This window comes from Thamnophis elegans, chromosome 12, assembly GCF_009769535.1.
Source record: "Thamnophis elegans isolate rThaEle1 chromosome 12, rThaEle1.pri, whole genome shotgun sequence".
Classification (NCBI taxonomy): Eukaryota; Metazoa; Chordata; class Lepidosauria; order Squamata; family Colubridae; genus Thamnophis; species Thamnophis elegans.
The window spans coordinates 12370675-12394500 of record NC_045552.1 but is presented as its reverse complement, the minus strand read 5'-3'; the positions used below and the strand labels follow the sequence as shown (position 1 = coordinate 12394500).

The window sequence follows — 23826 nt, the reverse complement described above, 5'->3', positions numbered from 1 at the left end:
TTATTGTTGGAGGGGAGCTGTTACATTCCTTTAATCATTTGCTAGTTTTTCTCAAGTCTACAATATCATTATGGTTCATGTTTAGAGACATGAATTATATGCAGTATTTTAAGTGTGGTTGTACTGAAAATTCATATTAAAGAAATGGGCCGTAATATTGATGAATCAATGTGTCAGAATGTAAACGCTACATGGATCTTCATAGAATTTTTTCCAGAAAGTCTAGAAAGGATAATTTTGGATTAAATCCCTTTTTGGATTATTCTTTTCCCGCCGTACTTGGGAACATCTGCATCTCTTCTCTTGGGATATACACCACTAGAATGTTCTATTCCTGCAGGAGCCCCATCAGCCAGAATAAACCAAGAGAGAGACAAGGTGATATTTTATTTCCTCTTACTGGTAAAAGTGATGTCTTTTGGTAATACGCGTCAAAAGTATTTTGGTAATATGAAATTTGGAACAAATGTCATGTATGGAGAAGTACTTGAGTGCCAGATGTGAAGAAGTTACATCTTGCTTAAAAATGAAAATGATACTGTTTCCCTGAAAATAAGACCTCCCCAGATAAAAAGCCCAATTGGGCTCTTGAGCGCATGCGTTAAAATAAGCCCTCCCCTGAAAATATTGCAACATAGCATCAGCCATGAGGTGACCACACTCACCCCCTCCTGCACCTCAAAAATAATAAGACCTCCCCAAAAATAAGGCCAAGTGCTTATTTCAGGAGTCAAAAGAAAATAACTCCGTCTTATTTTCAGGGAAACACGTAATTCATAAAGGACAGGAAACATTCTACTTTTTCCAAGTGGGATACCAATTTTAGCTGATAAGGCTGCTAGTAAAGGTAATTCAATACCAGAGGATTTGGAGGGGGGGCGGCGGATCTTAAAGGGCAAGCTTAAACAAAATGCAAAAGTATCAATAGAGGAAATTATTTAAAATCTGGGCCAACCAAAGATACTGTAGACAGCTGCAAATGCTCTTCATCCAAACAACTTGAGGTGCATGTATCAGTAATTGCCAGGTCTGAAACAAAAAATAGCACATGGGCACATTCCCAACTAAGTTATTTTATTGTTTTCACACCTATAGATATAATCTTGCCAGACTAAGCAATCTTACCTGCATCTACCATATATTCTGTGAACTATTAGGGAGGGGCTGTCTTCAACCTCCCTCTCTCACACCCCACACCCAAACTGTGTTGCCTCTTTCTACTCTGGACTGCAACCGCTCCATTCTCTGAATTTATCTCCTTGGTACATTCCATCACAAAGTTCAAACGTTGAGTTAAGATGATCCATTGTCATTCATGGAAACTCAGAGTGACTTGGGATGAATTATTTTATTCAATTTTCCTCACAGGATGGTTGTTGAGGATGGGAAAAATAAGAGAGAAAGGTCAATATGTTGTTTGAACTAATGGAGGTAAGATAGGTTTTAAATTGAACAAATAGTGGTTTGGAAAACATTTGATTTAAAAAAAAAACCCTCATCCTTCCAATTTATTAGATTTAGAAAGATTTAAATTTAAAACAGAACATGTGTTTTGAAAGGAATAAATCACCATACAAAATCAAAAACTCTTTATCATTTAACCCCTGGAATATATCCTGCCCAGGAGTTTAAAAAATGGCATTTTGGCCTTGCAATTCTAACCAAGCTTTTACATTATTCTTTTAACATACTTTCAGACTAATTACACAAAGATATTTTCAGATTTTATTATATTTTCTACATGTATTATATGTCAACATTTTCTTCTTAACTCACAAATGTTTACATTTTCAGCCAGAATTTGAGTATGTAAACTACATTAATGTCTCTGTACATGCTGGTTATCTATAATTACTGAACAAACAATGAAGTCAGATTCCAGGTTATGTGTTAATTCTGCTCCTGAATTTAAAATAAAACTTTTAAACTAAGAGTAAATCTTAACCTACTGTTTGCAGTAAGAAAAAAAAATCTATCCCCAAATCAAATTACATAATTATGTAAGTAGGATTTCTGAGTTAGGCAAAATTCAACATTGTACAAGGATGCATAATGTGATTATACAAAGTTATGGGGGCTTCAGGTGTACAAAATTGTATAGTATAGTATTTAGCTAGAAGAAAACAAGTTGGTGCAAATTTAAAACATTTTCACATTTCAAAGTTTTTGTGAAATGCAAAGCATCTCAGATTGAATATCTACTGCGAATAAACTACTGCTATATGGGTAAAAAAATACTTTTTTAAAGGATGATTCCATTTACAAAAAAGGCACAAAAGCTGAGTCTTAAACCATGGCAACCTCTTTCCCACAAAACAGCTGGACAGAGGCATCTGTTCTAAACATGTCCACATGTCCCATTCAGCCTTGTGTCACATCAAGAGTACTTTGCGACTCAAATCAGGCAAAACAGTCTTGGATCTGTTAAAACTTTGGACCCAGATTATTATAAATCAATCAGACCTTAATCAGCATCTGTAGACTTGAAATGTTCATCATCAATAGTGGAGTATATATGTCCCTCGCTGCTGAGAAACTCAACAGCTTTCCTGAATGGAAGGAAGGGAAAAAATAATTTATTCAATAAAATTTGAAATTTAAACTTTATTGTTACTAAAGAGCAGCATAGAACAATATATTTTATATACAATTTAAAAAATCACACGAAAAGGGTGAAACATGCAAAAACAATTAGAGTATAATTAAAATTGTCACAGTTGGTACTACCCACCAAAATAAAGTCAAAGCTATAACAATATGTAGCATGCAAACTAATCCTGAATAGTGATACAATGGATAAAATCAAGATAAAAATAAAATCATTATAAGACAAATTACTTGTGTATCTAATCACACTTGACCAATAAAGAATTCTATTCTATTCTATTCTATATAAAATTACTAGGCAATACATAAAACAATGATATCAGTTAAGAAAATTTAAAAGCTGTTGACAAAAACAAAAAGCATGGATGTAAGTGATTAATTATTCCCAAAAAGTCATTACAAAGAAGCTTAGGAAAGAAGGGGGAGAAAGTCTGAGGGGGAAAAACAATTATTGGTAACATTTTGGAGGGAGGTCTTGATCTTACATACACTATATTGCCAAAATTATTTGCTCACAACTGAATCTAATTATGTGGATGGGTGAGCGAATACTTTTGGCAATATACTGTATCTTCCCATCAAATTTAGCTCCTGTCAGACAATAAGAAAAATATGCAGAAATGCCTTGGATGACTTGGCATCTTGTTTCGTGTACAGGTTTAACAAAACATAGATTACCAAAAGAGAGAGCATATGCTGCTGCAAAGTTCTTTGAAAGAACTAAACACAAAATGCAAAAGGGTGAGAAACGTAAAAAAAAATGCTTAATGTGCATTATGCTGGCTAAATAGTAATACCGTTCTGAAAAACCCTCGGTAGGAAAAATAAACCTGATCCTAATTTTGTTTTGGATACTCTACCACACGTGTAGATTTCAGGTTTGAAAGGAATCAATATGACTTCCTTTTGGTATAGGAATACCAACAGCCCAGTATGTCAAAATCTAACTTCCCAGTCTGTTACGTACTTGAGTGTTTGTAGATTAATATTATGCAACTGAGTTTTCAGATCATGGAGACTTATCCCTTCGGTTGTCATGGAGCTTTTAATCAAATTCAGAACCTTCAAAAAGCAAGGGGTCACACAGTTATTCAAAGGCAAATGCAGAAAAGACCTAATATAAGTTTTTTTTTAACAAAAAAGCCTTATTAGTTATACAAAAGCAAAGTAATACGTCAATATCCAAGTTTCTTTTTTCAACCTACACCAGAAACATGGAGTGATACAAAAATTAACAGTCACAGCAGTTCAGATGTACAGAGTTTAGTTTTATAATGAAAGTACATGTGCCAGCAGGCCATTTTTATTTAATACCTTTCACTTCAGGATTTTATTCTTGTTTTAAAAAGTGTTGGGAAAGTTAGTTGTGCTTAATCGTGACCTAGATGTCCACCATTGCAATGAGGTTACATGTGAGAAATCCCAGGAATAGAGAGGTTCGTGTGCAAAAGTGAAACTAGTTAGAAGCAGAGAACAGTATCTGACCACTCCTGTAAGGGCATATGGAGATGTTTAGGAAGCTTTATAGAATAAATATGCTGCCGTTCTCAGAATTGACCTGGTAACTGGAGAAAACCACCAGATTGCAAGAACACAAAAGAGCAGTCAGATGAGGAGACCCAAATTCATTGGTAGCCTTACATTGCAATGGGCAAGGACATACATTCAATTTCACAGCTACTAAAATTGTTGGTTGAGCAGAGACAAAGATAGCCAGGGAAATGAATGAAGCCTGGGAAACAGGCCCCTTGTCCTGTGCTGATTTACCACCAGCTTATCAGGTGCTTAGGAGCCCAGAGCTTGGCAGCACAAGGAAACAACAACCCATCGCCAGCCATCAATGTACCAATCAACCAATAGGAAGACACCACATAAATACAACTCACAGAACAGCCCAAAGCACATATTCCAGAAGAGAAACGTTCTCTGAAGATGGACTCCAGCATGAGTCCAAAAGTTCAGAAGACTTGACCCAAACTGGATCTTGCAATATTATCCTGGAACACGTATATTTGCCTTCATTCGTGATCTGGTACATACCTGACACTGGTGTGGTGTAAGACCATGCATTGTTAAAGTATCATTTCCTCCAGCATTTGAAATACTGCTCGTCTCAAATACACCAAAGGGCTGAGGCATTTTTGAAGGTTGGGGCTAAAAGTCAAGGGAAAAAACAATGGCCAATTAGAGTAATTATGTATATTTCTTCTCGTGTGAAATAGAAATTGGGCTCTAGCCACCTTAACAATGGCATTTGTTAAAGCTCTCTACAATTTTCAATCAGTTTGCTCCCTTCCACAACCTGGAACCATCTCAATATATTAAGATGGCTTCTTCTGGTATGTCAAGCCAGTTTGCCTAAGCATACGTGACTAGGCCAGGAAAGCCTGAATTAATGTGTATTTTGCTTGCCTACATACCATGTTGCTTTTTCTGAGGATCATGTGTGCGTTGACAACTTCAAGCAGATGTGTAGTAAATTCATTCATATCTTCCAGGGGTATAATCTTGAATGCAACCAGGCTCTTCTTGTTCTGCAATTTTAAAGGAACATTAAACATGTTTTGGACAATGACTCCCAAGAGATATACTTTTCAAAATAAATTCCAAATATTCACATTACAGGGAAAAACAAACCTTTACATGTAAACTTAGCAGCAAATTCAATGGTTTTTTTTTTAAAAAAACACAGTGCTAAGAGTATTTTTCTAATAGTGTGCATAATCTTATTAAATATTTACTCCTTTTAGACTCTTCTAAAAATTTAATTTATCTTTTAATTTTCTGTTCTTTAAGGATGCCAAGTAATAAAGTATTGCAAGAATATTTTATTATATACATTTTTGTCATCTTCAATAATATTTTTAATGAATTTCACAAACTTTATCTTTAAAAATTCTATTTCCACAGGAAAAGCAATGATAGTTTTTCTAATAGCCAGTGCTGCTCATTCTAACAATTTTGACTAACTTACCTGGGAGCAAAATATGCCTTTTTGACCAGTAATTTCCTAATTCTCCAACAGGATTGTTTTAATGGATTTTTAGTTTTTGAATTAAGAGACCCGATTATTGAGTTTAGTGACATTATAATCTTAGAAAGTAAAATCATTTTATTTTCCACAATGTTAAACAATAAATTCCTGCCTAATACTTATCTTAGAAGCTAACTGGATTTTTCAGAGGTGAGCAATGTCTTTTCTGTAAGACATTTACTTCTAAAAACAGTTTATTACTTTTACTCACACTTACTGAAGTTCCTCTCTTTTCTCATGCTTAGGAAGTTACCATCATGAGTCCAATTCACTACTGGGTCATCTTTTGGAAACTTCACATACTGCTTGTAATTGTTTTTAAATATATTGTACTTTTTTATAGCTATATTGTGCTTTGGCTCATACAACATACCACACCTTGGTTTGCATTAACTGAGGTTGGCTGAATACTTTAAACTAAACTGGTTTCCTTCTCAGGCAAACAATAGCAATATGACACAGAGAAAAAACTTGTTTAGTAACCAAGTACCGGTAGTAAATAATTTTGCTTAAGAGGTAGCTAATTTTTTTTTTTTGGGGGGGGGGGAGAAAAGCAATGTATCTATTGGACTGTAGATCAGAGAAAAATGTCTAAATGATACAGATTCTCAATAGTCAAGGAACACACATGTCACACGCACAAACCTACTTGCCATCTTCTCATCTGACAGAGCCACAGCTAAAACAAGAAGACAGCGCTTAAATGTCTTTTATTGAGGGAGCTCAAAATTAATTCAGTGGTTTTGCTAAAACAGAATTATCTAGCACTATGTGGCAGTTCTCGTTTTCAAATGTTTCTGTTGCATGGCTCTTACCTGGAAAGATCGCAGATGGCCAGCTACTTTCACATAGGTTCCTGGTGGAACAACCACATTTTCACTACCTTCCTCCTTGAATAAAAAGAAGAGACAATGGTTACTTGGCATTTGCCAGCAATGTTTCACAAGGTAATGCAGATCAATCTAGAATGGCAGGATTTCATTATCTTACTTTATCCCAATGGAGAACCAGAGCTAAGGGAGAGCAAATTGCAAACTCTGTAACAAATGTATTACATTTAGAATCCATGTTCTTTCCAAGTAACTCAAGGCAGCATTTATACTTCCCCTTTTATTTCTTATTAGTTCCAAAATGAGTATGGATTTGAACATGGACCTCCTCATTTCTATAAGCTGCCACATCATACTACTTCTTTTCATGTATATCAAAACCTATGTAATGCTTACATCCGTGTCGACCCACTGTCTCACATCCATCGGGGCTGCAGTCATGTCATCCACTTTGTAGAGAATATTCGTTGGAGCTTTTTCAGCATGCCTGATTATGCCCACAATAATAACCTGCATGAGGAAATAGAAGCAAATCTCAATAAATAGATTTTTAAAGTGGCATCTCCTATTAGTCTTTGTGTTAATTAACCCCGCAAATGTATACATCATGAATGAATCGTGATTTGGCGCAATCAAATGAAAACGCGTCATACCAGAGAGGAAACATTTAAATAAAATCTTTGCCTAGCAGCCTTGGCAGAACTAAAAACTGGAACAGTGTTCGGAAGCTTCAAAGGATACCGAATGTGACTGCATGGATAGTAAATGGTGCCAGTTGATCATCGCATGTAACACCACTATTTTGTGAGCTGTTTTAGTTGCTATTGTGCTTCTGATGCAATTGAAGGTGCTGTTTGTCACCTTTAAAGCCTTTCATGTCTTGGGAACAGGTTACCTAAGGCAGTGGTCCCCAACCCCCGGTCCGCGGACCGGTGCCGGGCCGCGGAGTACCTGGCACCGGGCCGCGCAGCGGCCGGGGGCCATGATCCCTGCAGCTGGGCGCCGTGGCTCTCCTGCTGCGCCAGCCGCTCCTCTTCCAGCCGCTCGCCCAGCGCGCAAAGCTCCCGGCAGCAGCGCCACAGCTCCTCGAGGCGCCGGCGGCTCTCCTGGTTCTGCGCGCGCAGCTTGCGCAGGTCCTCTTGGCCCAGGCGGCCCCCTTCCAGCTCCTGCATCGCCCGCAACTCGGCCTCGTATCGCTCCAGGCTCTGCGCGCAGCTCCAGCTCACCACCAGCACGTAGTCGGAGGCCAGCTGCCGCTTCTCGGAGCGCCCGGCCCGGAGGATGCGCGGAGCAGACAGCAGCGCGGCTGGCCGCTGCTTGCGCGCTTCCTGCAGCCCTTCGTGCTCGGCCAGGAGCTGCTCCAGCAGCGCCTCCAGAGCGGTGCAGTCGGCCCACAGCCCCTCCAGCTGCTGCCGCCGCCGGGCCAGCTCGGGCTCCAGGCGGCGGAGACGCAGCTCTCCAAGTTGCGCGCTCAGCCTCTCCAAACTCTCCAACTCGTGGCGCAGCGCGTCCCGCTCCAGCTCGCCTTGAGGTGATCTCAAAAAATAAGCTAGGTTGGATATGACTGAGATAAGATTTCCAGATGTTGACTTGGCTCAAGTCACCGGTTCCTTTTTCTTGCTGAATGAAAACTCCTGCATCATGGTTGTATGTAGGATGTATTTAGAAAAATTCAAGATGGGAACCATCTTGGTTTTTATGTGATGCAAATAAAAGAATAAATAGGCTTTTAATTTCATAGTCATGGCTATTACCTTGACATTTTCGATGTCACTCTGACACCCTTGTCCCAGATAATTTGGTGAATGGACAGAGAGGCTACCAGCTAGTAGTAGGCTGGCTTGAATGCACTTACTAAGAAAGGATTCACAGTGAATTCAATGAATAACATTTTTGGGTGATCATCAATCTGATGGGAGCTATATATCTATTGCAGCATTTACCTGCAAATTTAAAGGAAGTCCAGAAAGCGATTGCAATCTATTTGGCATATATTTACAAATACATATTGAAAATAATGCAACATCTAACATTTTCTGATCATGGTGCTGTCATTGGTGTACTATCCTGGTAATTAAAAATGGTGTCTGTAGAAGAATAAAAATGTGGTTGTGTGTTAACAAAAGAATAGAAACTATAAGCATATAATCTTCCATTCAAATAGTTAGAAATTAACTAGAAATAGTTAGTCCAGTTTACAAGCAACAGCCTGACGGTAGATCAGTTTACTGAAATATGGATTACTTAAAGGGGTACTCCGGGCTGGGAGTTTTTTTACACCCCCACCCCTGCGCGCGCTCAGCGGGCCACGGTAAAATTATCACAGGCTGACTGGTCCGCGGCGATAAAAAGGTTGGGGACCACTGACCTAAGGGACCGTCTTTCCAATTGTTTCTACTCATCTGATCTGGGTCTGTTCCAGATCCCACTGGCCAAGAAATGCAGATTGGTGGGGGTCAGGAAGTGAGCCTTTTCTGCCACAGCACTCACCCTACACAACATTATTCTTCTTGAGATTAGACCCTGCTGGCCTTTCATAAGAACCTAAATACCTGATTTGTCTGCCCAGGCCTGGGACCCCAAATACATGAAGAGTCCATATTCCCGGCTCTGCTGGGATATCTTCTCAGCTGCTATGTATTTTAATGTTTGTATTCATGAATGGAATTATTTTTTAATTTATTTTAATACTATTTGCCACTCGGAGTCACTTTTTGGGATGGGCAGTCATACAAACTGAAAACTTTTGAAAATTACCTGTGAAAGTTCAACTTCACGGACCCTGAAAACGTCGTCCACTTGTTCAGCTGAAAATAGTTGTGATACTGTACAGGGAACAATATTCTGAGCTCTTGACCTCTGCAAAGATGAAATGTTTACACTTTTAACTCTTATACTGTCACTTTTTTAAGAAAATAGATTGGATAGAAAGAAGCACATACTGATTTCTTTTCGCTTTGGGTTGCAGAAGGTGATGTAAATCCTCCAGGAGACTGTGTATAGCTAACATTGCCATAATTGCCATCAAAACCTCCTGGAAATATGATAGAAAAAAACATTTTTAAAAACCCATTTTTCTTTGCATTTTTCAGTGTCTCAATTTTTCCCCAAAGCAGTTCCAGGGCATAGAAATACATTCTATATTACTTTTTTTCTTCATTCTATATTAAAATAAAACCCAAACTAAAAATACGATGAGACTCATGAGCGTCTGCAGGACAGAGGGGAAGAAAATGAGGCATCTTGAATACTTCTGCCAGATAGGATCCAATTACTGAATCTCTTTATTTACACAATGAAATAATAATGCCCGGATCCTATATTTTAATTTATGCATCTTTTTTTTACATTTATTTTACTGTAAGTTCCCTAGGATCACATAGATGAGATAGGCAGAAATATATCCCGAATAAATAAATGGCATCGTTTTAATGTACTCCTGGCGACAAACGAAAGAAGAAAAACGTGAAGAGTACAGCTCCCATGAGGCACAGCCGTGCAGGTTGTGGGTGATGGGAGTTGCTCTCCCCGTTGCCCCCCTCCAAAAAAAGGGGAAGGCCTTCGGAACTCCCGCATACAAGAACGCGCCATCCGCCCTCACCGTGACCAGACCACATGCTGCAGAAATAGGAAGACCCACGCGTGGAAAGTCTTCGCGCTCAACGCCGCCTTTCTCCCGCCCACGAACAGGTCGCTTTCGCTCTCGCGCGTATTTTTCCGACACGCGCGCAAACACGGGCGCTCGGGATAGGCCACTTGTTTGTCATTCCCCAGCCTTTTCCCACCTCCTCGCTTTCTCCCAACCAATCGATGGGTGGGGAAACCGAAAGGGGCGGGCCCTTTGAAGAGCGGGCCTGGAGAGGAAAGCCGGCAGAAAGAGAGAGACGCTAGAGTGGCGCATGCAAAAATACTGTAGTTCCGGAACTACAACTCCCAGAATCCTGAGGAGTCACATAGACGAATTGATGTTCTGAGAATTGTATTTCTGGGGGAAATTGGGGAATTTATGAAGTGAACGATTTTAGCTTTAGCTAACCGATATCTTTATAGATGGGTAGTTTCTTCAGCTCTTTGTATGCCCCCCCCCCCCAGCCAGGTCGGATGGGCTATTTCCTTAAAATAGGAAAGAAGCTGAAATCCCTATAAGACTGTATTGGCATTCAGATTTTATTTGGGAAACTGGGAAACACCCATCTGTTATGGCTACCAATTTCTCTGGCATTTGGTCATATCATTTTTGAAAATCGAAAGTATCTGCAGAACCGCAGCACTTTATTTTATTAATGAACCTTCATTAATTGAAGGTTTTATCCCTTTTTGGATTCATGTAAGTGGGTAAGATTCTTCAGTCCTTTATTTATTTACATGAGGATATGAAGGACTATTGAGTCTCACTGGCTGAAACTTGCTTTTTAAATACAAAATTGGGGAATGCTTCCATTATTATTACCTATGAAGAGAGAGGAGCTGCCATCCACCTACACTCACCAATTTGTAGAAATTTCTCCTGGACCTTCCCAACTTTCTAGAGACTTTTCTTTTTACCTCAGTGCTGCAAAGATCTTAAAAGGTTTCAGCACAAAACACCCATTTTTAGCATCTGCTTTTTTTAAAACATACCCCATGGGTATTTTTCCAGATGTGAGGGATTAGAACTGCATCTTTCCCTGTGAGCAAAGCCTCTGAAACATTTGTGCACTGATCTCTTTGTTGAAATAAAAGATACAGATGTGTCAGATAAATGGACAGCTGCAAGCCAACACCTGGGAAAAGCCAGAACAAGATGTAGCCAATTTTTACATTTCAGTTGCAAATAACACTTTAGGGAAGATTTTGGATAAACAAACAAACTGCTGAAGAAGATTTAGAAATCACCTCCCAACCTAGTTTTCTCCAGATGTGATAACTGCAGGCCATCCATGAACTCCTGAATTGATCTATTCATTGCCCAACTCAATTTTGAAAGTACTATATAAATAAATAAACAAACAAAATTTCATGGAATTAAATTAGCAGCAGCACAGATATTAGCTTCTATCCCAAATCTACATAACTGTTGTAGGGAAAATAGGAGGAAGGAGTGTTAGGTATGTTCAATGCCTTGTGTTGTTTACAAATATAGTAAAGGTGGGAAATAAATACATTACTAAATAATAAGCAAAGTCAATATTTATTATTCATATTTGTAGCCCCTCTATTTTAAAATGGCTTGGGATGGAATAACAGAATATTGTGTTGATTCAGCAACCAAGAGAGAGTGTTTCTTCTAAACAGGTTAGATCACTTTAAACTTTTGATGTAGTTTCTGGCAGAGAACCTAAACATTTACCTGTCTCTCCCCACCCACCAAAGCTTCTCTGCTAGAAAACAAACTTGTTATGTCAGCAAAGAGCTTGTCAAATGACAAAGTCCTTGGTAACAGATTGAAGGCACACAGATACCATCATATAAAGCTTGCCTTTCCTCCCCAGCAATCTCAGCTACATATTTCCTTCAGTTAACATGCTGTTGAAATATTTTACAGGGATTCTGCTAAGCTGGAAGAGATGCCAAGTTTGGATGCCAAGTCAGTTCCTCCAGTAAGCCATGAGTCAAAGATATAGGGGAGGAGAGTAAAAAGGCTGACGGATTGTCACAGCTGCACCTACAGAAGACAGAGCAAATCTTTGGTGCTTGTTAGCCACGGAACCAAAATGGACTTTTGGAAGATTCTATTGCTGCTGGTGCATTGCAGGAATGTAATTGGCACTTCAGGTATTTTCCAGTTGTTGTTTTTTTTAATTGGGAAAGTTGTCTGTTTAAAAGAGTGGCATTCAGTGATAAGTTTCATGAGGCAACACTTCAGTCTCTAGAACAGGATATGGGCACCACCCTAGGAGCTTCTTCAGGAGTTGCCACTAAATTGTTGTTTTAATAGGACAGAAGAGGAACATTACACAGAAGTAATCATATTCACTGTTTAATCGATTTGCTTTTAGCTATATCCTTTCTTCTGGCAGATCAGAAGCAAAGAAACCGGCTAAGTTCTGTGCTGTTGGCAACTGCCATTCAGTCGGCAAAACTGAATCTTTTTAAGATTTATTTCCAAACATTAATATTTTCTACTCATTTTATGTTTTGTATTTGGTATGCAGAGACTCCCTTTAGATATGTGTCTTCATTATGTATGTATGTATGTATGTATGTATGTATGTATGTATGTATGTATGTATATATTTAGTGTCACAACCCCTGGTATGCCCAAATATGGGAGGAAGCATACTGCTTCCTTTCTCTGTCTATCGACTCATCACAAGAGACCATCCAGACAGAAAGCCAATATTTTTACTGTTGCCTTTGTCACATTTGTGTTGTATTTGTGCTGATAAATAAATAAAGGGAGACTAGTATAGATCTATTTCAAGCTATTTATCTCTCATCAGCTAGCCATACCCTTACTGGGATTTGAACCTGCGCTGTATTACATAACACAACTGCCTAATATGTAATACAGCACAGGTTCAAATCCCAGTAAGGGTATGGCTAGCTGATGAGAGATAAATAGCTTGAAATAGATCTATACTAGTCTCCCTTTATTTATTTATCAGCACAAATACAACACACACACACACACACACAACAAGCACAGACAAAAATAAAATATGAAACCATTTTCCAGTTTCGTACAGTGTGTCGATTAATTACAAAACTTTTGTGCATCCTCACCATAGTCTTCACTTACAATATATATAGAATCTCGTATTATCAATCTGATATATATGTATAAAATTATTATCATTGTTAAACATTTATTTGACTATAACTATTATTCATTTTATGTGAGATATTCTAAATTTTGAATAAATTTATATTATGGCATTTCATTACATCATCCTAAATCCACCCAGTAGTAATACATCTTTATCAAATTCTCTAGCATATTTTACTTCCATATTTTTTGTCTAACCATTGATAAGTCCCATATTTTATAAAATTGTTTATATAATTTGAAAGTGAGGACTATGGAGGGGATGCACAAAAGTTTTGTAACCAAAGATAGACATGTGTCTTCATTTTAAGGGGCTGATCTGTGTTTATAATTAACTCAGTCCATTGGGCTCATTTGAACCAGACATAAATCAAGTTAAGTCTAGGGTTGTCCTTGCCCCACCTATTTCTTGACTGTGGTGCTACTTAATTTTTGGAGGGTGGCTCAAGCACGCCACTCAAAATCCAAGAGAAAAAAAGTTGCTTTTGTTTGGTTTAAGACAAGAGGATGAATACACAGTTTTGCAGAGAGGGCTTGGCAAACGTGGGAAAAGCTTGCAATTGCACAGGAAAAATCCTAGATATTTTTCTGTCTGAAATAATGGAATGTTGGTTCTGAGGAATACAAAAAGGGAAAGAAATATTGAGCAATTTCATTGTGAATTTTCTGTCTGCTGATGCAGATTCCTTCTGGCATATCTCAGACCTGCATCTTGACCCAGAGTACCAAAAGTCCACAGATCCATTGAAGGTGTGTCCATCGGCTGGTACTCAGCCAGTGATCAATGCAGGAACCTGGGGTGATTACTTATGTGACTCTCCTTGGATTCTTATCAACTCTTCTATTTATGCCATGAAGAAGATTCTTCCTGATCCAGACTTCATTCTTTGGACTGGGTAAAAAAAAAAAAAAAAAAGCACAAGCCCTATTCCTTGTAGTAAACAGAATTAATTTTTATTTAATTGCTTAGCTGGCTAACCATTCAAGAATAACTGTTCATTCATTCTTTTAATTGATAACTATCATAACGATGCAGGACTCCCATGCCAATATGTGGAATATGTTTGTTCAAGAGAAATAGCTTGCTTGTTTGTTTGCTTATTCGTTTATTAAGTGCATATGCCACGCATAGTTGCAGCTTACCTATGATGGAAATAAAAGCTTTAATGGGGTTGAGAATAAAAGAGACACAATGGACAGGAATATCTACATCTTTTGTCTTTGTAGATTTAGATCTCTTTTATCTCCCTGCCTCTAAGCCTAATCACCTGTTAGGCTAATTTCGATCAGAGTTGAGATCTGGTTTGTACACTTATTTTATTCTTTGTTATATGTAGCTTATCTAGGTTTATGCTTAGTATCTGTGGGCTTCACTGGAATGTGCGTTTGCTGTTTTCTAGAGATGATACACCTCATGTGCCTGATGAAAAGCTGGGAGAGAAAATCGTGTTGGAAATAATAGAAAAGCTAACTAACCTGATCAGAGATGTCTTCCCAGGTACAATCTGCTAGAATAAGTGGGCAATAACAAGTTAAGGCCTGTAAAAGGGTTAATTTTACATTTTGTATAAAAGTTAACATGATACATTTGATATAAGATCTATGTATGAGAAAACACAAAGAAAGGGGTGCACATGTGATGGTTTTGTGAAGTTGTTCAATTGTTTTGGTGCAAAATGTTTATTAAATCACCATTATTATGGTTAGTTGCTCAGTCAGCCAGATGTTGAGACTAGGTTATTATTATTAAAATAATATGACGTTTTAGAGCATTAAAATATTATTTTTTGTTTTGCTGGCCACAGCCAGTCACATAGCAGCAAGATCTTGGGAAATGGAACGATTTGAATATTTTCACATGGTTGCAAATTTTTCTTTAATAGAAAAAATAGATTGCAAAAAAAAATTTCAATAATGAAGTTGATGGTTTTTGTCCTATTTGGCTTAAATGTTATTATGTGCAACTAGCCAATTGCTTACTAGCCAATTTCATATTCCCGGTTAAATTAAATCATATGTATTTTACTTTCATATGGTCTTCATTGTCCTAAAATATGTTAAGAGGATCATATATAAAGTGCACTTTTGAAAAGAAAAAACTCATAGTCCAAATTAGTATTAAGCAGTGAGAGCAGAATAACCTTCCCATTCTGCTTTATTCCAAATGTTTTGAGACTACAAATTTCAGCAATTTATTCATTTGTTTGTTTGTTTGTTTGTCAAACATGTACAAGATAGTACGTGTAAGTATGAACATGGACATGAACAAAGGAAATGAATACAAATAAATGGGGACAGTAGGACAAGGACCATAGGCACACCGGTGCGCTTATGCACACCCCCTTTATGGACCTCTTAAGAATGGGGTGAGGTCCTCCGTAGACAATTTGAGATTGAAGCTGTGAGGGTTTGAGGCTGTAACAACGGGGTCGAATAGAGCATTCCAGGCATTGACCACTCTGTTGCTGAAGTCGTATTTTCTGCAATCAAGTTTGGAGCGGTTTACCTTGAGTTTGTATTGATTGTTTGCCCATGTATTATTGCAGTTGAAGCTGAAGAAGTCGTTGACAGGGAGGATGTTGTAACAGACAATTTTGTGCTTACAGTAGGTCCGACCGCAGCAGTGGTGGGTTCCGGATCCCGTTGCAACTGGTACGGTGCAACGGGGTGCGGTGCCCACCACATGAACGTGCGCAGCATATGTGCACACGTGCATGCATCCTTACCTCCTGCAACACTCCGCGGCGCTTCCGCAATGCTCCAGTTGCTCAGCAGAACATCACGCAGGCACCAAACGCTCTGTGCACGGAAGCGCCAAAGAGCTCAAATACAGATAAGGACGGTGGGTGGGCCCTCTGGAGCACCATACGGGAACAGTACCCCGTGCTGAGTATGCTCGCACCGGGGCATACCTCCTGCAACCCACCACTGGACCGCAGGCAGCACAGTTCCAGGTTGTCCAAGCCCAAAATTTCGAGCCTGGTGGCATAATTGTGAGAATTCCCAGCCTTCAAAGAGGTGTCAGATTGTGGAAGACAATAACAGAATGTTAGTCTTTGAAGGTTCCTCAGAATATGTTGCCTAAGCAGCAGCAAGTATAGACAAGATTGTACATATTCTGCTCTCAGGTTTCTCCAACAAATATGTACTTATTTCAGGATAATGGGAAGAAATTACATATGCCAGTATATTTCCTTAGGGGGAAAATGTAGCCCATTCTCCATAGTATGACTTGGTGCAGACAGAGTATGAAATTCTAGCTATGGGTTCACATGGTTGTTTGATTTTCCAGATATAGCAGTGTTTTTCAAACTTAACCATTTTTAAGATGTATGGGCTTCAACTCCCAGAATTCTCCAGCCAGCATGCTGGTTAAATAATTCTGGGAGTTGAAGTCCACACATCTTAAAGCGGCCAAGGTTGAAATTCATTTGAGATAAGGATGCGGTGGCTCAGTGGCTAAGATGCTGAACTTGTCTTGTTGATCAGAAAGGTCGGCAGTTTGTCGGTTCGAATCCCTAGCACCGCACAACAGAATGGGCTCCCGTTACTTGTCTCAGCTTATGCCAACTAGCAGTTCAAAAGCATGCAAAAATGTTAAGTAGTAAAATAGGAACCACCGTGCGCCTTCGGTGTTTAGTTATGCCGGCCACATGACCATGGAGACGTCTTTGGACAGCGCTGGCTCTTCGGCTTTGAAACGGAGATGAGCACTGACTCCTAGAGTCAGGAACGACTAGCACATATGTGTGAGGGGAACCTTTACCTTTACCTTATAGAATAGGTTAACTGTGTTTCAGAATCCTTTTTGCTTTGGCTTTCCATATGCTCAGCTTCATAAGTACATAAATTTGCCATCTGATGAAATCAAATTTAAATTTACCATCTGATGGTCAGTTTCCATCCATGACTTGATCTCCTTGTTTGGTGATTCTCCTGTCTAGGTCCACATTTTGTAAATTAATGTAGGTTCAGATAAAAGTTACACTGATAGTAATGACTCTGTGCCGTGGTATACCATCTCTGGTACCCCTCTTCAGATTTTGATGGAAAAAAGAATTTTGAGTCCACATATCATAGGAAACCATAATGTGATCTCATTGTGATCTAATTTTTGTATTGTCTTATTTATCCCCTTCCCTTTTTATTGTAAGCCGCCCGGAGTCCTTCGGGAGTGGGCGGCATACAAAACCAATAAACAATAAACTAAACTATCTCCACCATTCAGATTTGTGCATAAGATTTATGCTTGTGGTTTAGCACAAGATCAAATTAATAAATAAAACAAAATAAAACAAATCTCAATCTCTCAATCTCAAATTAGGATGGCTAAGACAAAACATGACTTAGTGTGATTATAGTATGATATGATATGGTATGATATAATAATATACAATACAATACAATACAATAAATACAATATTAGAGTTGGAAGGGACCTTGGAAGTCATCTAGTCCAACCCCCTGCCTAGGTAGGAAATCCCTATACCATTTCTGACAAATGGCTATCCAACATCTTCTTAAAGACTTCCAGTGTTGGAGCATCCACAACTTCTGGAGGCAAGTTGTTCCACTGATTAATTCTTCTAACTGTCAGGAAATTTGCTTCTTTCCTTGATTAGTTTCCACCCATTGCTTCTTGTCCTGTCCTCAGGTGCCTTGGAGAATAGTTTGATTCCCTCTTCTTTGTGGCAACCCCTGTGATATTGGAAGACTGTTATCATGTCTCCCCTAGTCCTTCTTTTCATGAAACTAGACATACCCAGTTCCTGCAACTGTTCTTCATATGTTTTAGCCTCCAATCCCCTAATCATCTTTGTTGCTCTTCTATGCTTCTCTCCACTGTAGGAAAGCTTTCTTTCTAATACCATTCTCTACCAAACTATATTCTTTCCTGCTTCCTTCAGATACTCAGGTCTATTCAGCAATGGGCAACCATGACTTCCACCCCAAAAATCAGTTTCCAGCTGTGGAGAACAAAATCTACAATGTAACAGCAGGCCTATGGCATGCCTGGCTTGATAAGGCCTCCATACAGACATTCAGAACAGGTATGTGATGGCACAATTTGTGTTGTAGCATTTTAAATTAACCTTGAGAGCCAGTACTGAAATGCAATTGTCTGCCCCCACAAATGCTTTCCTCTGATTCTACATAAGGGGTTTTAAGGAAATGAACTGGAGTTAGTAGCCAATTCAAATGATCCACTTAATCAAATTAGCTACTTCCTATCAGACATTTTTGGGTCCAAACTGACCTATTGGCTGTTTTGCAGGTGCTTTCTACACTCAATTGCTGCCTGGTGTTGGACCAAAGAGGCGAATAATTGTCCTCAACACCAATCTGTACTATGACAGGAATAATCGGTCCATGAGTCTGGAAGATCCAGGAAACCAATTCCGGTGGCTGGAAACTCTGTTGGCCAAGGCATCCGAAACAGGAGAAAAGGTTTCTTTCAGCTGCCTTGTTTTTCTTGTTTTAAACAATACTTCTAAGCAGTGGTGGGATTCAAATAAATTAACGACTGGTTCTCTGCCCTAATGGCCAGCTGAGTAGGCATAGCTGGGTGGACATGATCAACTTGACATGACTCATGTTGAGGTGCGCCTTACCTCGCCCTGCCATGCCTCACCCCTCTCTTCCCAGCCACTCCTTGTCCCACCAAGCCTCGCCTTGCCTAGACTTTCCTCACCAAGCAGTTCACTTTGCCTGGCTGTTCGCCTGGACTCCCAGCCACTCGCCCACCTGGACTCTAGGTGAGCGAGCGGCCGGGAGATCAGACAAGCGAGCATCTGGGAGGCCAGGTAAGCAAGTGTCAGGGAGGTGAGTGGCCAGGCAGTGAGGCGAGGACTGGCTGGGAGGGGTGGGGCGAGGCGGTGGCGGGCATGGCGAGGCACGCTATTCAGCCAATTTGCCAAACTCCACAAAAAATTCGCCACCAGTTCTACTGAACCGGTGCAAACCGGCTGAATCCCACCACTGCTTCTAAGTCTCTTGGGGACAAGATAATTATAATCAGGATAATGTCTCAACTCAGCTGCAAAAATACATTCAGCACCATGAAGCGATTGTCAAAGGTATACCTCTGGAATGTCAGCACATTTCAGTCATGTCGTGATTTCAAGAGGGAAACAAAGGATACGTCGTTAAGTCACAATCCATGGTTTAAGCCATAATTAGTTAGATTTACATTACATGCTAAGGCATAAACATGCTTTCATTTCTAATAATAAAAAATGGGAGAAACATTTTATAAATACATTTCAATAAATAAAATTAAACCATATTGCGACTTAGCGTAGTATGTATGAATCTAGCCAAGGAGAGTAGGAATCATAGATTGTAAGATCTACAAAGGGCCTTGGAAACCATTAAGTCCAACTTCCTTGTGCAGTTTAGAAGGGTTTGTACCAAACCTACTCAGATTGAAGCCAACAAGCTGTAGATTTTTTTTTTTTTAAATTTCTATAACAGGAGTTTCAGGTCTATATCTGTCCGCCCCGTGCCAACTCAATGAAGCGGTGGACGTGATGAACCAGGGCCTTGAAGCTGTTAGGGACTGGATGAGGGTTAACAAGCTTGTGCTCAACCCAGATAAGACCGAGTGGCTGTTGTGTTTCCCTCCCACTAATTCGGCAAGTATTCCATCTCTCAGGCTGGGGGGCCAAATACTATGCCCCTCAGACAGGGTCCGCAACTTGGGAGTCCTCCTGGATCCACAGCTGACTTTTGAACACCATTTGTCAGCTGTGACCAGGGGGGCATTTGCCCAGGTTCGCCTGGTGCACCAGTTGCGCCCCTACCTGAACAGGGAGGCTCTCACAACAGTCACTCGTGCCCTTGTGACCTCTAGGCTGGAGTACTGCAATGTGCTCTACATGGGGCTGCCCTTGAAGAGTATTCGGCGACTTCAGCTAGTCCAGAATGCGGCCACGCGAGCAATTGTGGGTGCACCTCGTTTCACCCACATAACACCTATCCTCCGCGAGCTGCACTGGTTACCTGTCGATCTCCGGGTACGCTTCAAGGTGCTACTTGTCACCTACAAAGCCCTTCATGGTAGTGGATCTGGGTACTTGAGAGACCGCCTACTGCCAATTACCTCCACTCGACCAATTAGATCCCATAGATTAGGCCTCCTCCGAGTTCCATCTGCCGGTCAATGTCGACTGGCAACCACGCGGAGGAGAGCCTTCTCGGTGGCAGCTCCGACCCTATGGAACGATCTCCCCGAGGAGATTCGTACCCTCACCACCCTCCAGACCTTCCGCACAGCCCTCAAAACCTGGCTATCCCGTCAGGCCTGGGGTTAAAGACCGTAACCCACCCGAATTGTATGAATGTTGTGCTTTTAATGATGTACTGTCTTATGTGTTAATCTGTTTGTTTTCCCCTCCTTTCGAATTGTAAGCCGCCCTGAGTCCCCCCAGGGAAAAGGGCGGCATATAAATAAACTATTCCAAACTCTATATAGGTTGAGAGAACATATCAGTGGTGGGGTCCGATCCCGTTCCAACTGGTACGGTTGGAACAGGTCCAGCGGCATCCACATGGATGCACGCAGCGCGCGCATGCATCTTAGCACCTCCGCGAGCCACCAGCTGCTCCGCAGAGTGTTGCACAGGTGCTGTATGTGCCGTGCGCGGAAGCGCAGAAGCCTTAAAAGCCAGGTAAGGAGCTCGGGCGGGCTGGTGGGCCCTCGGGAGCACCGTACCGGAACGGTATCCGGTGCTCTGGGCAGGCTCCGGTACACCCGTACCAGGGTGTACTGCCTGCAACCCACCACTGGAACATATCCTGAGAGAGGATATTGGGAAAAGCAGAAATTTGGAGCTGGCTCTGGTCCCACCTCTTCCCAAAGGGTTGATCAGGCTAGCTGATGATCATGAGAGCACATCTGGTTGGGGAAGGCTAGGAAACAGTATTTCACAGTCTTTAGTATGCCATTTTTCCTCCTGACTATCCTTTGTCTGATCTATCCCAGGTCTATATTATTGGGCATGTTCCTCCTGGCATCTTTGAAAAGAAACGAGGCAAACCCTGGTTCCGAAAAGACTTCAACCAAAGATATACAGAAATCATTCAGAAGCATCATGCTGTAATTGCAGCACAATTTTTTGGGCATCACCATACGGATAGTTTTAGAATGTTCTATGATAGCAAAGGTACGTCCTCTCTGAAATTCTCTGGAGGTCTTCCAGTCTGTAAAATAACAGGGTTGTGGGGCAAAAGCATTTAATAGGAAGGCAAGTAACAGGACTGAACTCTGCTGGGAGCTTGGCAACTACTGTTATCTAAAGATGCCACATGTCTACCAGAACCCAACAACTGAAAAAATGTCATATAATTTAGCAGCATAGTTAAAACAAAGTCTCTTTAAAAAGAGACTGGACAATATGAAATGTCGTAAGATCTCCTGCTGGGGTTGGACTAGAAGACCTCCAAGGTGCTTCCAAGACACTGTTATTCTGTTAGTCAACAAATTTCCAGTAACCTTATATTAGCTGCCCCAAAAGCCTCTAATAAAATAATATTTGCCCAGGGATAAGATCTGTGCCAGAATCCACCAGCAATTAGTATATTCCACAAAAGGAAGGCCATAATTGAATTGGGGCATTATTTCCCCATCCCTACCCATTTAATTTAAGGGGGTGTCCCAAAAATGATTGCAAGTTTTGCATTGCCAAAGGCAGTTCCTTGCCACACCTGCCAGTTAACACATTGTTGGGACTTGAGTGCCATTATTCGTTTGCATATCATTTCTTCCTTCGTCATGGACGGTCTGGCAAGGAGCTGACATCAATCAGTCCACAAAATGAAATGTGTGTGTATATGTGCATGTGATAAAATTCCCAATGTAGTTTGTTTTCTCTTTCAGATTCCCCGATCAGTGTCATGTTTTTAGCTCCAGCAATTACACCTTGGAAGACAAGCTTGCCAGGTGTGCAGAATGGAGCCAACAACCCTGGCATTCGTGTTTTTAAATACGACCGTAACACTCTGCTCGTGAAGGTAGAAAGAGAATTCCATTTATTTATGTTTGTCTCCAAGAAATCGGGCTGTCGGCTCCAGAGGTGATTCGTGTAGCCACTGAGGGCAAGTTATTTTGCCCACTAGAGGTTTCTAGATGGTCCCAATTGAACTGGACTCCTGTGACTTGCTTGAACCCTACTCATATTGACAGCCTTGGGAAGGTACAGGGGAGAAGCTGTAGAGAGCCGAGCAATAGTCATGCGATCCTGCTGACCATCAGGATTACGGCCCGATTCAAAAAATCCTGAAACACAGTGTTAGTTTACTTGACTGACTGAGCATCCTGCCATGGAGAACCCAGTCGCGTTAGTTGTCCTGGTTGCTACAGCCAGGAAAGTGAAATGAAGAGAAGTGGAGAGTGAATTGGAGCTCCTTTTTGGGCTGCCTTGACAGAGGGTAAAGGAAATATAATGGCTCAAAGATTATCAGGTGCAAAGAATCAGCACCCACCAGTTGGGTTACAGCACAGAGGTTTATTCAAGCTTATACACAAGAATATGGTCCACTAAAGTTCAGTATGAATTGGCCCCAGATAAGAATTCAGGAGGAGTGGACTTGGAGCACTTGTGGGAACGCAAGGACTCTAAGCTGATGGTGTGTTTAACTCTGCCTGCAGTTCTGCCTGTTCTTTTCCTACACTGTCTTCATCATTATTAGGTTTACTACATCAAGGTGCAAAAATGTAAATGTCCAGCAGATGGAACCAAAGAGTTGAGTTCTCTCTATGTTTTTGCTGCTATTGCAGAGTCCTCTGAATTTCTGCAGCCCGAATCTGATAGTTCGCTCTGATCAGTTTTAACAGATTTCTTAGTATTTCTTCCAAATGTTTTCTGTTCCTTTTTTTTTTTAGGATATCGTAACTTACTATTTAAACCTCACCCATGCTAACATGGGTACCCCTGAGTGGAAGAAAGAATACAGCCTGACAGAGGCATACGAGATCCCGGATGGTTCTGTTCATTCCATGCATCTGGTCCTGGAGAAGCTTATGAGAGACAAAGGCCAGCTCCAGAAGTACTACCGGTATAATTCTGTGCAGTACGATACAACGTTCTGCAATGACAGCTGCCAGACAGATCACATCTGCGCTATCAGAGAAGTTGACTTTGAAAAATACAATCAGTGTGTTATAGCCAGAAGTGCTGCAGCTACAACCCCAATTCTGGACATTTTCTTACTTTGCCCCACCATGGGTCTCATTACTTTCGGCCTCTTGGACATCTTGAGCAAGCTAGGCAACCAATAGCACCACGTGGATTCCACAGGAGCAAAAGAAGAAGCACAAAATGTAGTGACAGTCACAAGTCACAGCCTCCTGAGAATTTAAACCAGAAGTGTCAAACTCACGGCCCCGGGGGCCGGATCCAGCCCGCGGGGTTCTTATATCTGGCCCACAGGACTGCCCTGGAAACATTGAAGAAGCAGCTCATGGTGCCTCTGCCAATGAAAATGGAGCTTGGGAGGGCCACGCTCTGCCCACCCAGGGTCCATTTTCGGCTGCGATGGCCTCCTGCAGCCCTCTGCCAGCGAAAATGGAGCCTGGACGGCAGGAGGTCGTTGTGGCTGAAATGATT

At 40.7% G+C, this 23826-nt stretch overlaps 2 protein-coding genes across 3 annotated transcripts; one reads left to right on the top strand and one right to left on the bottom strand.

The window, feature by feature from the left end:
• Positions 1–700: 700 nt before the first annotated feature.
• On the bottom strand, positions 701–10220 carry RPA2 (replication protein A2). 2 transcript variants are annotated; one of them, XM_032228664.1, is made up of 10 exons: positions 10073–10220; positions 9414–9505; positions 9229–9330; positions 6868–6981; positions 6457–6531; positions 5028–5141; positions 4648–4761; positions 3575–3669; positions 2464–2549; positions 701–1029 (listed from the first exon to the last, which is right to left on the bottom strand). In XM_032228664.1, exons 1-9 carry the CDS (start codon positions 10086–10088, stop codon positions 2465–2467), a joined length of 807 nt encoding a protein of 268 aa, XP_032084555.1. In that variant the 5' UTR covers positions 10089–10220; the 3' UTR covers positions 701–1029; position 2464. The 2 variants fall into 2 exon arrangements, with proteins under 2 accessions (XP_032084555.1, XP_032084554.1); XM_032228663.1 differs by lacking the exon at positions 701–1029 and having other exon boundaries at positions 1712–2549.
• A 1624-nt stretch (positions 10221–11844) lies between these two features.
• Positions 11845–23569, top strand: SMPDL3B (sphingomyelin phosphodiesterase acid like 3B). Its single transcript, XM_032228425.1, has 8 exons — positions 11845–12225; positions 13902–14115; positions 14620–14717; positions 18127–18270; positions 18495–18667; positions 21204–21384; positions 22098–22231; positions 23103–23569. Exons 1-8 carry the CDS (start codon positions 12165–12167, stop codon positions 23496–23498), a joined length of 1401 nt encoding a protein of 466 aa, XP_032084316.1. The 5' UTR covers positions 11845–12164; the 3' UTR covers positions 23499–23569.
• Positions 23570–23826: the final 257 nt, after the last annotated feature.

Excerpts from the sequence above, each read along its gene's own strand:
- RPA2 (XM_032228664.1), bottom strand. Across the intron at positions 6,532-6,867 it reads GACAGTGGGTCGACACGGAT|GAGGAAGGTAGTGAAAATGT; the intron begins GTAAGCATTACA and ends TTTTTATTCAAG. Across the intron at positions 2,550-3,574 it reads ATTAATCTACAAACACTCAA|GAAAGCTGTTGAGTTTCTCA; the intron begins GTACGTAACAGA and ends CCTTCCATTCAG.
- SMPDL3B (XM_032228425.1), top strand. The coding sequence starts at position 12,165 with ATGGACTTTTGGAAGATTCTATTGCTGCTGGTGCATTGCAGGAATGTA. Across the intron at positions 14,116-14,619 it reads GACTTCATTCTTTGGACTGG|AGATGATACACCTCATGTGC; the intron begins GTAAAAAAAAAA and ends GCTGTTTTCTAG. Across the intron at positions 22,232-23,102 it reads GTAACACTCTGCTCGTGAAG|GATATCGTAACTTACTATTT; the intron begins GTAGAAAGAGAA and ends TTTTTTTTTTAG.